General features: G+C 33.0%; 1 protein-coding gene and 1 pseudogene across 1 annotated transcript; one reads left to right on the forward strand and one right to left on the reverse strand.

Annotated features, from left to right (window-relative positions):
- LOC126722369 (desmethyl-deoxy-podophyllotoxin synthase-like) overlaps positions 1-15,095 on the forward strand; it is a 95,942-nt pseudogene that overhangs the window by 63,859 nt on the left and 16,988 nt on the right.
- On the reverse strand, positions 1,426-5,998 carry LOC126723281 (UDP-glycosyltransferase 87A1-like). The gene is made up of 2 exons (XM_050426615.1): positions 5,360-5,998; positions 1,426-2,400 (listed from the first exon to the last, which is right to left on the reverse strand). Exons 1-2 carry the CDS (start codon positions 5,859-5,861, stop codon positions 1,511-1,513), a joined length of 1,392 nt encoding a protein of 463 aa, XP_050282572.1. The 5' UTR covers positions 5,862-5,998; the 3' UTR covers positions 1,426-1,510.

Below are 15,095 nucleotides of genomic sequence, written 5' to 3' on the forward strand. Positions count from 1 at the left end.
TCTTTTTAATATTATCCTTAATTCTTTTAGGAGTATCACTCTAATCACAAAATTTTCTATAACATTTTTACAAATTGTTGTAATAGAAACTTTTATTAGTTTGCATCTGAATCAATCACTTACATCGTATTTTTACTTACTAATAACCACTCCCTACATTAATAATTTGTAAAAAGAAGTTTGTAATTCTAGCATTTTCCTTTTTTTTAAGGCCATATCTAAAATATAAAGCAAAATAAACAAGCCCAAAAAAATACAACAACAAAAATTACCAATAGTAAAGCCAAAAACAGTTAAACTCCATCATCCAATTTTACTTAAAACAAACAACTTGAACCTCTAAAAAATTTTAAACAAAATAATATTGTCCATACCTGGATGCACACATAAAAAACATTAAAAAAAAAAAAAAAAAAAAAAAAAAAAAAACTCAATAGCTATTAAGCAAGTGAACTGGAAGCTTGAGCCACCACACACACAACTAACAACAAAATTGTTCTCTCTAACTTCAAGTTCTAGCTCCGTCTTTGGTTCCTTGTATATCAAAGTGGGCATGTGATGCTTGTTCGATATATAATCCAAGCGTAGCATGTTCCTTGTAGAATATTTGCAATAGTGGGCATCAACAATAGGCTAACTATCAACTGTATATCAAATTGGGTTCATGTGATGCTTAATCTATGTAGGTGTATAGGTGCTAGAGTAGAGGAGGAGCATGAGTTTATTTTGTTTGCTGCAATAGGTTGTGATCAAATTTGGCAACTCAGATTCTAATAAATAAAGGCAACATAGAAACAAAGTGTTTCATGACAACATGGGAGTTGACCCAACTGTTTTGGTAAGGGAAACTAATAAAGTTTTTGAAGTCACTATGGAAACAACCATGCATGCTGGAATCCATCCCCTCCTAGACAGATTAAAGTCGACTTCGATGCAACAGTTAAAGAATCCTACGTAGCTTTGGCTACAGTCTGTAGAAAAGCAGATGACAATGCCTCCCATATTTGGACACAAATCACATACAAAGATAATTCAGTCTTGGCAGTGGCAATGGCAAGACTTTTTGCTATAGATAATGGTATTAAGATGGGCTTCTCTAGGGTGATCTTTGAAAGAGATGCAAAATTGAGCTTGTTGCCATAGGTAGAAACAAATAGCAAACCTCATTGGCAGGCATCCTCATCAACAAATCATCATGGATGATATTTCCTAACTTTAATTTGTAATAATATATTTGATTGGAAATTTTCTGTTGTAAAAAGGGACATTTGAACTCTCAGCCTCATTCTGTTGGACAATGGGAGTCCTTTTTGTAAGTGAGAGAAAGATAGAGTTGGTTAGAATTAATCTTTCCCCTTTATAATTTCTGACGCATCTTGGGTGAAAGCTTCAGTTTTATTTTTAGGAAATTGTTGAACAATAAACTGTCTGAAACTGCACGATCTTAAATGAAATTACATTCAACTCCTACAAATCAACTAATTAATGAACACAATACAATAGAATTTGCTTAATGACCGTGGCCTTCTGAAATATTTCTAATAAAAGCATCAAGATTTGCATCAGATGACCCACCTTTTGCAATTGCTCGTCGACTTGACTTCTGAAGTTCTTTTGCTCTTTGCCTCATCGCAATCATCTCATCGCTTTTGTTATCCATAAACCTTTTCACAAGCTCTGAAATTTCACCTCTAGTCACAACTCCAACATCTTTCTTAACCTTCCACCCAATCTTCCAATCCTCCACGATGTGTTTAGTGATTGGGACTTGATCCCCATATATAGGAAAAGTAAGCATTGGTACACCAGCAAAAACAGCCTCAAGAGTGGAATTCCAGCCACAATGTGTCCAAAACGCTCCTATTGAAGAGTGGCACAACACCTTCAATTGGTCACACCAAGGCACCACTAGGCTCATATCACCATTATAATTTTTGAACCGACCAGTTTCCCCACGTGACACCCACAAGCACCGAACACCACTGTCCGCTATACCACCAATAATTTCATCCATTTGGGCGTTTGAAACGGAAAGGAAACTTCCCATTGAGATGTACAACACCGAACATGGAGGTTGAGAATCAAGCCACTGGAGATAGTTGACACCATTGTTAGAATTAGTTATAGAAGCTTTCTTTTCTTCAAGTTCTAAGTAAGGTATGACAGGACCAATAGGGTAGACAGGGATAGGTAAGTTGGCTTTTATAGCGTCAATGGCTGCAGCTTCAAGTTCGTGAAAGGTGGTGAATAGAAGATACTGCGCTTTCTTGGACACGTTTGAAATACCTTCCAGGACTCCAGGCAAGGCTAGTCGACCATCTCCATACGTAAAGTTGGGAAGATCAGCAATACGGATAGTAGAAACTCCAGGGATGTAGTCCACAAGCTCATCACCCCGTTCTTAATAAAACAAATATAGAAAGTAATGTAAATGAAAAGCCTAAATACTAGAAACCTCTTGTTCAAGAAAACAGAGAACATGAAGCCAAAAGAAAAGAGGGATATAATCAGATGCTTAAGGGCCCGTTTGGGCTAAGTATTTTAAATATATTTACATACATTTTTACATATTTTTTTACCCACACGTATACAAAAGATATTCAAATAACATTATTTAAACTCCTCAACCAAATACGCCTTAAGATTCTTTAGTAGCATTTTTTTGGGCCAATCTTTTAACGCAGTTGAAGATATTTTTTTGATAATCACTTCCCGTGATGTGGAATATCTAACATTGCAACTATACAAAACTTTGATGGGGAAAAAAAGCAGTTTGTGGGTCATGTACCATAGTGGTTGACTTTGATTTGATGACCACCTTATATAAACAAGCGTGTGTAAGAGTAACAACTTTTTCCCAACTATTCAGCCAAAAAAAAAAAAAAAATCCCATCTAATATTTTAATTAGCAACCGCCTTATTTATACGAGAATACGACTTTCACTGTTTGGTCCTATACTTACCTAAGTCAATGAAATTTTGTTAGTCAATTCAAGAATATATATTGTGTAAGAGTAACAACTTTTTCCCAACTATTCAGCCAAAAAAAAAAAAAAATCCCATCTAATATTTTAATTAGCAACCGCCTTATTTATACGAGAATACGACTTTCACTGTTTGGTCCTATACTTACCTAAGTCAATTAAATTTTGTTAGTCAATTCAAGAATATATATATATAATTTTTTCAGTATAGAAAAGGAAAATGTTTGGTTTCAAACAATAATAAAAAGAAATGAGTCTTAGTTATGTTTATGATGAAACACATATCATTATTCTATGGTTAATTAGAGCCCAAAACTGTGAACATATTTGGAATCAAATTTTGTCTATAAAGTAAATATTTAATATATAACGTTAAAGTACACAATGGTCCTAATTATCAAAATTGTATTGAATATGGAATAAAAAAAAAATTAGTGTTAATTACTGATGTTTATTAATATGATATAATGATTTGGTGCAACCATTAAGTCACTACTTCAACCAATTAATAGCTGGTTCACATTCTTAAAAAAAAAAATATATATATATATATATATATTAATAGTTAGTTATTTTGAAATATAGATATACATAGTAGGTTTCAGTTAGTTTAACTAATAAAGTTTCAGAGATTGAATAAAAGATCTGAAATTTAATCTTCACCTATACCAAGAACTGATTGGTGCATTGTTCTGATGATAAGAAGCTATCATCAGGAATGGACGCCATAAGTTAAATTTTCTCTAAAAAAAAAAAAATATATATATATATATATATATATATACACATATGAACTAATAGATATCCATAGTCAATTTTTTAAAAATGTAATTATGTTAAAATAATAATGCAATTTACACCTACTAACTCTACCTAAGAATTATTTTATTTCTTTAAGTTTGAAGTTAGCTATTTTAGCTCAGTAACTTTGTCTAAAAATCATTTTAATCATTTAATTTGAAGTTTGTTGCTTTAGTCTAGCAACATTAAATTATTACTAAATAAGATAATTTTTGGACAAAGTTATCGGATTAAAATCATCACTTTCAAATTTAGAGGATTAAAATCATTTTTTGATAAAATTATCAGACTAAAATAACCAACAAAATTTTAGAACTAAAATTATTTTAAATAAAATAATCAAATGTAAATTGAATTTTTGGCTAAAACATACCTTTAACAAGTCTTTCCTAGTTTATTATTGGGTCCAATTAAGAAGTGTCTTTAAAGTATTTATTAATAGATCATTTTAGAGATAATTAGGTATTATTTTTATTAAATATTAAAAAAAATCAAACAATATTATTTACTTTTGTTTTTCTTTTGTATAAAAAGTCTTTTCTAAGTTTTCTTATGCATCATTCCCAAAATCCCAGCAGAGCACATGAGTCCAAAATTATTTTATGTACGTCTAGGGTGTGTTTGTTTGGAGGTGAAATAAGGTAGAAGAAAATTTTTAAAAAGAAAATGGGAAAGAAAACTTTTTTAAAGTGTGTTTGGATGGGTGGGGAGAAAGGAAAATAAATGATGGGACCCAAGTGTTTTCTTATCGGACTCACCAAAAGCTTTCTTCCCAAAATGGAGAGAAAACTGAATGGAGAAAATAGAGTTGCTTAATGGACGAAAATGCTCATATGCACTTGTACATGAGCTTCTACATTGCTCTTCACTTTTATTTATTTTTCCTTCTACTATGTTGCATTTTTTTTTTTTTCCTTACACTGGGCAGCCATCTAGTGTATGTTGCTCATATTCCAATTTTTTTTTTTTTGTTTAGATGTGATTTTTTTTTTTTTTTTGACATGAGATGTGAATTTTTTTTTTTTTTACATGACTTTTATTTTTTTAATAAATTTAGGTGATTGCTTTTTTTTTTTTTTTGATTGTTTGTCACTTTTTTGGTTTTAATTGGGCATAATTTTTTAACAAGGTTATATGAATAAATTTATACAAATATACTTTTTCCATCATTCCACTCTTTTACTTCCAACAAAATAAAAATGAGGGAAATTAAAATTTTTTTCATCCTTTTACAATTTTCTATTCTCCCACTTTTTCATCTTTCCAATTAAACAAAATCTTATTATTTAGTTTACGCATTTTAAGGAATAAATTACGAAAACCAAGTCTTATGATATACTATTATATAAGATAGACAAAACTTAAGTATAGTACTTTAGGTGCTGCTTTTTAGGTTCTCTTTTTAAGATTGAGCCACGTAACTACTTAATTAAAATATACATTTTCATCCTATGAGAAAAAATTCACATGATAGAATCTTAAGAAGAGAATCTAAAGAATTACACCTAAATACTGTTCATAAAGCTTGTTCAATAAGATAATATAGATAACCCAACGATATGGTTTTGACTCACCAGACAAATCAACCGGAAAGTGCTGGTTCTGCACGAGCAGTTCAAAATGATGCAACACTGAGAACACCATCGCCGGCATAGGAAAAAGTGAGGCCACCGGAATATTCCTTCGGTTCCCCAAGCCGATAGCCCAATACACATAAGTATCAGCCACGATGGCTTTCACCGGCGGCTGAAGCCGGTCCAGGAGCTCCTCAAAGTGAACTTCCATCTTCGTATTCACGGCTTTCAGAAAGCCCGGTAAATCTTTCCCACGACCCACCTCGGAAGGTATGCAATTGGGTACTGTGGCGAAGCGTATCTGAGCCGGTGGCTTTGGCTCTGAGCTGATGAATCCGAGCCACTCTTCGGTGACGACGAAGCTGATGAGAATATCGGCGGTTTTTGAAGCCAGAAGCTTGCACAAATTCATCATAGCGTTGATGTGGCTGCGACCGGGATACGGCATAGCCACCAGGTGGCAGACGGTTGGGTCAGGCTGTTCTGTTTTTGCAGGATCCATTTTGATGGAAACTGATGAGATTGAGGAAAGGTAATACAAACGAAACTACTACAAACTAGTCCGAGCAAGATGGACCGACGAGAGAGAGAATAGATTATATGTAGTGATGTGTATGTGAAAAACTAAAGAACTAAATAAAACTTGGTCATCTTATAAATACTAGATAAATAGGGTTTATATAATTTTTATTACAACTTATCATGAAGTAAATAGTAAGTAATGGAGATATGGACTTACTTTTTATTTTCACCGCTTATTACTCATCAAATCACAAAACTGTGACAAATGTTGTGTAAAATATTATATGCTGCCGAGCAAGCAAAAGAAAACTCTTATCTAACCGATAAGGACTTAATTACACGTGTGTAGCACGTGCACCGCCTTGAACTTGTAGCTGAACTGATGATTTGTGCTTCTTTCTTCAAGATCTTTTGATAATGGGAGATTCTAGTAACTTTGGATAATATCACCCAAATGACGATAAATGACGATATAGCCTCTACCATAGTTTTGATTTTTTTGATAACTGGAGAGTTGAGGAAAGAGGGATTACTTTGAACATTACACGTTTCTATTAAAATTACTAAGATTTAAGAACAATTTGAGATTCAACTAAAGGCCAAAATGTATTTACTGTTATAATTAATTTAAATACAAATAAATTAGTTAATGCATCAAAACTAAAATAAATTTATTAAGGTAATATACAAAAAGTTCAAAAATCCATTTATAAACTCAGTTAATGTTAAATATAAAGGAAGAAAATATTAAAATTAAATAAATAACTATTATAAAATATTTGATTATTTGGGTTTATTCTCACAAACAATTAGAAAGTACAAACTAATAAGTTAATATAGCATTTGGGTATCTTATAATTTTCAGTAATTTATTTGCATAATGTCTTTCAAAGATGTAGTTGCTAAAAGATTTTATGCTAAATGTGTGAGAAAAAGTAAAAACTATTTTTTAAAATTAAAGAAAAAACTAAAAGTTAGTTTATTTATTTATTTATTAAGTGAGACAAAAAACAAAAGCTTTTGATGGTTATGTGTCTTATATAGTACATGAGTTTCCATAAATCAATTGGATATTTCTTCTTTAAAAAAAAAAAAAAAAAAAAAAAAAAAAAAAAAAAAAAACTTTCAAGAATAAAGTTTAGCTTTGAATGTATTTGGAGCCTCAGGCTTCAATGAACAATAATAAGATGATATGTATACATGTCAAGTGATCAACTAAATCATATGCATTTCAAATGACAAGGACTCATATCATCTTCTTATTTTAGGTTGAAGCCTAAGGTCCCAAACATGCTTGGAGCCAAAATTTATCCTTCTTTCAATATCAATTGGTAGGCTTTGTATCTTTTACAATACTTTACTCTTCTACATTTTCTCTCTAAAACAAGATAAATCCATTTCTCCCACAATTCTCTCAATCCTCTCTTACAATAGTGAAGGGTTAAAAGGTTTTTTCATAGTCAACATCTTCACGCTAGTTAAAGCCTTTAGCACTTAGTCATGCTTTCAATCGTTCAAGGCTCCTATCAAATTTGTTGGGTTATAGATTGACTTCAGTTAATTAATTCAATTACCCAAGTTGATTAATTAGGTCAAATTACATGCAAATCATAGAAGTATGAACAAATCACCAAATAAACTAATTGTAGTGGAAATTAAATTGACACAGTGATTTGTTGATAAATGAGGAAAACCTCTTGCAAGGCAAAAACTTCAAGTGACCACTCCCAAGAATTCATTAATCAAGAATCAAGTGGTTACAAATATAAGAAATCTTGCCACTACCCTGGACTATCCTAAAATACCAACCTACAGTTGAATCTTCACTCCAATCCACAATTGGACTTGATCTTGTAGAGACTTCTTCCTCTATGCTCATATCCAAGTACGTTTCAAACTTTCCAACATCTAATTAATTGTTGTTGGATGCAAAGTTCTTCACTTTAAAGCATGTTGAAGATTTGGAGGCACTTAGTTACAAAACCCTAAGGTACACAAGAACACATTAGCTTCTCACAGAGTGTATATGTTCTCTAAATTGAGTCTTTGTGTCTATGATGACTTTAAAATAAAACTTTTATATGGTCTAGAGGTTTAGTGAACGAAACCCTAACAATCCAAGTTCATTTGTTTAGACCCCTTAAAAAACAGATTAGTTTAACTTAATAAATTAGCCAAGTATTTACTAAGGTTAATTATAAGATCTAGGTTAAACACATGTAAACATATTACTTGGTGCGGAAAAGTGAGGAAAAGAGTAATATGATAACCTAGAAAAACCAATGAAATCAACCATTTCAAGATAAAATCCTAAGATAATCAAATCCATTATGATAGAGTGGAAGATTACAATAGATTTAAACTCTAAATCTAAAGCTACCTTAAATAGAGCTTACTAACACGACCATGTGTAGCTTCGACTCTATAGACTCTTCTATCTTGGATTTGCTGATAGTATAAGAATGATTTCAAGTAGTGACTTTGAAAGGAGAAGGCACAGTATCTTTTAGATTTTATAAGAGCACCTTCAAATTCTTAACAAAACGTGCCTTAGGGTTTTCTTTAAATATTATGTGAAATAAATCTGAAACCCTAATCACTTAATGGGCTTAACAGGTTGGTGGACTATTATTAAATTTTAAAGAACTCGCAGATGAGTCGCGAAACTCTCTACCTAATTTTTGAAGAAATTGAAAATTTCCTCATATCACTTCGCGACTTGGATGGGAGTGCATCCACTTGTGAAGTGAGTTGCGAAACTGTCAAATTTTTCAACACAAAATATTTGGTATTTTAAGAAAATCTGTTAAAACTAAAGTGACAAAAATCACTTCCAAAAACAAATAAAACACTCAAAAAAATTTATGGGTTAAGCAATTGAGCATACACATTACATTTAAAAACGTACAACCACACAAATGAAATAGATATCTATTGAACATTAGACTTGTGTGTTGTGTATGAGTATCAAGTATGAGCTAGTCTATAGTCTAGAACAAAACTTCAATGATCAATTTAATCAAGTCATACACAAATAACACAAAGTCAAGAGACCTATCTCATTTATAGAAATGAACATATATGACTTATCATCAAAGTGTTTACTTGATTGAAAGATTTTCATTTGGCTTCCATTTTTCATACTTTTTGATCATCAATTCCATGAATTTTTTATATTTCTTTGAAGGATAAGCCTTTGGCTTTTGGCATCATACATTTTTAATACATTTTGCTCCACATTTTCCTTGTCTAACTAGTTCTCAAAGCAAGGCATTTTAACTCTTTCTCTTTTTATAGATTAACGTTTGAAGAGCTTTTTTAAAGAAAAATTAAATGTGAGGAGATATATAAGAGCAAGTCTACGCATGTATCAAGATCAATCAAGACTATTGGTTAGACATTCGTAATAAGCTTGAAGATCTATCAAACATATATTTCTAGAATTCACTCACATTCAATATGTGCATACAAACTGGCTAAGTTCATGAATACACTACACTATTAGTATAAATGTACTAGGCCAAACTCCACATGTGGATTTTTTACACACACAAAATAAAAGCAATAAAGTAAGATAAAAAACAAACAAGCTTTTAAAAACAAAACAATAAAAAGAAACATGCTAGAGAGGTGCATGATAGCAAGAAGAATACATGCTATGATGCATAAAACTATGTCCCTAAAATATTGGAAGTATTAATGCATAGACATGGTAGAAGAATCATGCATGAGTACCCTTTTTCATCCACACCACATGGGTGTTTTGGGTGAGATCCTTAGAAGAAGGGGTACGTGCAACATAATGCTCAAATCTTGGGGTAAAGTCAGCAAGGCATGATGCGATGTTATTAAGCATTTTCACAACATCTCCAATGAGTTGTCCATCATTGTCTTCCTTAGCTTGCTTTCCTCTTGGCATTCCTCTTTCATTTTCTTGAGCACGTTGAAGATCGGTTCTTTTGAGAGCATGAAGCCTAAAGTAATTTGGTCTTGTTTGCCTAAAGTAATTTGGTCTTGTTTGCCCATGAATGCCACAATGATAGCAAAAATGCTTCACTTGAGATCCCTTTTGATTCTTGGGCAATGACTTTCCTTTTGCCTTAGAATTTGCCACATTGGCCTTCTTCTCAACGATAGGAGTCTCAACCATGGGCTTCTTCACAACCTTTGCTAATACAAACTTCATCTCTGGCTTTGTCTGAAAAGGCCTTTTGAGATGAGATTATGTTGGCAAGCTTCTTGGTTGTGGTGCACTCTACTTTTGCATTTTCTTGAATCACCTCAAGATCAAGAAACTCAATCTTTAAATAAGCATTCAGTAGCTCCTCTTTCAAATTCTTGACTTCACATTTGGCATCTATAAGTTGTGCAAGAGTGGCTTTATGATCTTCTTTGATTCTCTTCATCTTCTTGACTGCACTCTTTTCTACTTTGACTTACTTGCCACAATCGTCAAGTAATGCATCATACATGACTTGAAGCTTCTTACCACCTTTAACAAGGAATTCTTCCTCATCATTCATAGCTTCATCTTCTTCAACATAGGATTGCTCACGGAGTCCATGGAGGTAATTGCAATAAAGGCAAAATAATTTCCATCTCCATCGCAGCTATCTTCCAAATCTGTACTTGAGCTCTCAAAATCTCTAAGGGTGGTTGTTTGTACCTTATCCTTCCCTCTTAAGTAGTTAGGGCACTCCCTCTTCAAATGCCCATGACCATTGCATTCATAGCAAACAATTCCTTGAAATGGGGATGACTTGTTAGCGTCTTTCTTCTTGAGATCTCTCTTGTAATTCTTGAAGGATGAAAATTTCCTTTGCCAAACGACTTCCCATTATTCTTGATCTTCAAAAATTTATGGAAGTTCTTTGCAAGGTAAGCCACCTCTTTCTCTACATCATCCTCATCTGAGGATTCATCGGCTTTCTCATTTATAGTTTTGAGAGCAAGAGATTTGCTAGACTTGTGATAAGGCAAGCCAAGCTCATAGGTTTGAAGAGAACCAACAAGCTCTTAAATCTTAATCTCATCCAAGTCTTTGCTCTCCTCAATAGCGGTGACTTTGGCTTGGAAGCTTTCAGGCAAAGGCCTTAGGACCTTTCTTACAACCTTGTTGTCTTCTATCTTTTTTTTGACATTAAGCTTGGGAATGACAATCTCATTAAGCCTACCATAGAATAAGTCAAATGACTCATCTTCACTCATCTTCACTTCCTCAAATTGGATAGTGAGTATTTGCAATTTGGTGCCCTTGACCTTCTTCGCTCCCTCATAGGTGATCTCAAGAATTTTCCACGCTTCTTGGGCTATCTTCACATGAGAGATCCTATGGAATTTTTCAGTTGAAACACCATAGAAAATTGCATTAATAGCTTTGCTATTGGCATTTGCCAAAACAGTAACGACCTTATCCCACTCGATGCTTGGGTATTGCCGGTCTCAGCTAACCATTCTCAGCAGAGTCCCAAACAATCTCATCAATGGCATATAGGAAAGCACGCATGCGTACTTTCCAAAACGAGTAATTATGTACTCCCATAAAAAAGGGGAGGAGCGTTGAGAGATTGAGATCTATCCATCTCAAATGGGGTCTAGGATTACAAAAGGATAATTAAATTTGACAAGTATACCCGCTCTAATATTAATTGAAATATCAAATAGTGTGAAAACATTATAGCTTGTTTAGAACTCCAATTTTAAACTACGGCTTAATTGCTTTTAACCTACTCAACTAAGTGAAAAAAAGAGAGTAATCAAGGTATAATTAATCAAAACAACTCTTTAAGGCATAAGCATATACAATGAACAATTAAAGTAAAGCTAAAAGAGTAAGAGACCAGAGATGCAAACACAAGATAACACCAAGATGTGTTATCGAAGAGGAAACCGAAGAACTCGGTGAAAAATCTCTCTAAGATCCTCCAAGTTGAAATGATCCACTAATGAATAAAGTTGGAGTACACGAATATCAGAAAGACCCTTCAGGCCTAATCTATCCAATATACTTGAACTCTCCAAGTTCCAGCTACTAACAAGCTTCATCAAGCTATGCCTTCACTAGGTATCTGGATCCTACAATTAGCTCCAAATTGCATCCTTCAATCAATGACTTCTTCCAGTACTTCCTATATGCACCAAAACTTCTCTCAACTCTTTGATTGGGTGAGGTAAGTGTTTGGGCTAAGAACGTCTAAAGGATTTGTAATTAAAGAGGTAGGAGTAGAGGAAAACTAAGAGAATTTGTGTAGGTAATTGTGGGTTTACAATCTCTAACTCTTAAGTGTATTGCTAGGGTTTCTCTTTTAAAATTTTCTTGAAAAGACTCTTTACGATTTCGTGGGTAATGAGGGCTTATATAGTGTTGGTAAAAGAATGAGAAAAACACATTTCAAAAAGCTCCAGGCAGAGAGTTTCGCAGGTCACTCATGACTAGGCTTGAGTTGCGAAGTGACACACAAAATGCAACTTGGCACAAGTCCTTTTTGCTTCTAGCATGTGCTTCGCACGTGGCCTTTTATGGGTGTCCACTCAGGAGCCAATCACTTCATTGTCTTGAGTGTTTCTTCACCAAATTCTCACACTTAACCCTTACATTAAATTCCACAAAAATACAGGAAAATGATTGAATAAAAATATAATAAAATTTTACACGAAATAAAAGCTAACAAAAACATAATTGTAAATCACAACTTTACAAATTAAAAAACAATGGGAGATCATTAACTTTAATTCTCTCAACTAAATAATACATAATTGCATGAACATTAAATAAGACATAATATCAAACATATAAGAAATTGAATATATAGTGAATAATAATCATGAATAGAATTGGAATTTGAAAGTGAATTTTACATTTGAAAAATATAAAAAATGAAAAAAAAAAAAAATTAGAACAGAGGATCGATATTGAAAAATACAGTAATTTTTTAACTTTGGCGACTATTAGATCACCATATTTTGGTTCATTATGACCCAATGTGATGTCTCCTCCTTTTCTCATAGGTCCCAAATTTTTAATAGAAGTCAAAATTTTTCTTTTTCCGGATGGCTTTGAGGTGGATTTTTGGAAGGTACTGGATATCTATTTTCTCAGTTATGTCGCTTTCCTCATATATGTTATTATTAATTTTGTTTCTTTAGCAAAAAAAGTTGTTATAATTAGGATCAACTCCAACATATAGTGATCTATACCAAGAACACGCATCTAACTTTGGATCTACCCCAGCATATAATGGTGTCTACGTGAAAATGTACGTGCAGTCCGTTCTTCCCTTGTCAATTATGAATGCGAGGTGTCTGAAATTTCTGAAGAGTCGTGAAAATGTAGCTCAAACAGCAAAGGCCTACCTGCATGATTTTCTTGACATCTGAGAAAGTTGTTGTGCAATTATGTATAGTGATTGAATGATGAGTGGAAACATGAAAGAAAGAGTACATACAAAAGTTAAAGTAGTTTAGCTTAACGGCCTACGTCCACAATAAGAAAGCCCTTAACGGCTACAAAATATACTACGCACACTTGTATTACAATGAACTTAATGTAAGGTTTATATACTAGAGAATACTTGACTAATTCTAGGCTAATCATAGACTAATCTAAGGTTAATATGCTTGTTCTACAAGTATATTGACCTACAATTGATATGGGTCACTTGTGCCATAATATGTCTATAGAGAGAGAAAATTTCCAACCTATCACAAGTTGACACATCATACTACCAAGTTCATATAGTACGGCTAATTACAAAGCGTCACGTATTGCTACAAGTTTCCACTATCGACATTCAGAAATCAACAGAGATTTGTCAAGTGATATTTAAATAAAAGCATAAAAAATATTCAAAAAGTCTTAAAGCTCCTCTAATTAGGTTGTCATATGTATCACCAATTAGACTCCGCCACTTGTCACTCACCCACCCCCAAACTCATATAAATAGAAGTCTTCTTAAGGCGTTTCTAGACACCAAGATATTTTGGAAGACACCACAAGCAGAATCAGGCCCTAAAGCCTCCAAAAAACTTCAAGAATTTCAACCTCAAATATGAAAAACATTCGTAACAGAATCATCCAAACTATGGGTTACAGAGACTGTAGATTACAAAAAATGTGAAAACAAATAGTGTTTGAGAGTAAAATTTGGCAAGTTCAAAAGAATAAAAAGGTTTGTTCTTATTTCAAAATTCAAAAATGTCTGCATCCGCCAATCAATGGTTGGAAGGATGGAAAATTTGGTAATTAGTCATCTACCTGAATTGTTAGCAGCCGTACTTGAATTGTCACATGCTAGTTTAGAGCCGCCACCGCAAAAAGAACAAAAAAAACCACAACAACCCAAAACAGAAGGAAAAAAAAAAAAAAAAAAAAAAAAGGGCAATAGCATGCCTTTATATTGAGAGCTTCTACTAATTAAGATAACAGACAAGAAAAATAAAGAGGGTAGGCAAGCCATTGAATGCTACCACCAAACTGCATACGAAGAAAAAAGAATGAGTTCCAAAAAATATGAAATCAGATAGTGTTTGAGAGTCAAATCTGGCAAGCTCAGAAGAAGTAAAATGCTTGTTCTTATCTTAGAATTAAAAAATGTCTGCACCTACCTGATGTAGAAGGATGAAAAATTTGATAACTGGTTATCTACCCGGTTACTCTGTCTTAGTTGTCACATGCTAGTCAGAGCCGCCGCTGTCCAAAAGAAAAAAAAAAAAAAAAAAAGGGATTTTGTCACAATATAATGACAGACCAACCCTCATGGTGGTCACATCCAACCATTTTCCTATTTGATTGATGTACACCAAGAGCAAAAGTTTTTTATTTTTATTTTTTATTTTGGAGGAAAGAGAGCAAAAGTTTTAATTTGTTGAAATAAAGTGCCTTGTAATTAAGATGGTAGCCCACTATGCCACAGTTATAAACTATTCTCTACACGCGCAAAAGTCTTCGCTGAAACAAGTGACTTTTGAGATGGGTAACCAAAAATGCTTAGTGTGATCATAAACTTTACCACTGCCATGTAGTGAATAACGAGTGATGGAGAAAAAATAATGCCTTTATGTGAGTTAATATTTTCATCACTTACATCTAGCTACGTATTGCATTGTGACAAAAATTGTATAAATAATTGTGGTCCTAGTATTAGAAACAAATTAGACAAGCCATCGTGTTAGTTGTAGAATTTCTTAGCTAATAATTGAGATCTTATTTAGTTAG

The sequence above is a fragment of the Quercus robur genome, chromosome 4 (genome assembly GCF_932294415.1).
Source record: "Quercus robur chromosome 4, dhQueRobu3.1, whole genome shotgun sequence".
Taxonomy (NCBI): Eukaryota; Viridiplantae; Streptophyta; class Magnoliopsida; order Fagales; family Fagaceae; genus Quercus; species Quercus robur.

Coding starts and splice junctions, on each gene's coding strand:
- LOC126723281 (XM_050426615.1), bottom strand. CDS start 5,861: ATGGATCCTGCAAAAACAGAACAGCCTGACCCAACCGTCTGCCACCTG. Junction 2,401..5,359: donor CTTTCCGGTTGATTTGTCTG/GTGAGTCAAAAC, acceptor TGTTTTATTAAG/AACGGGGTGATGAGCTTGTG.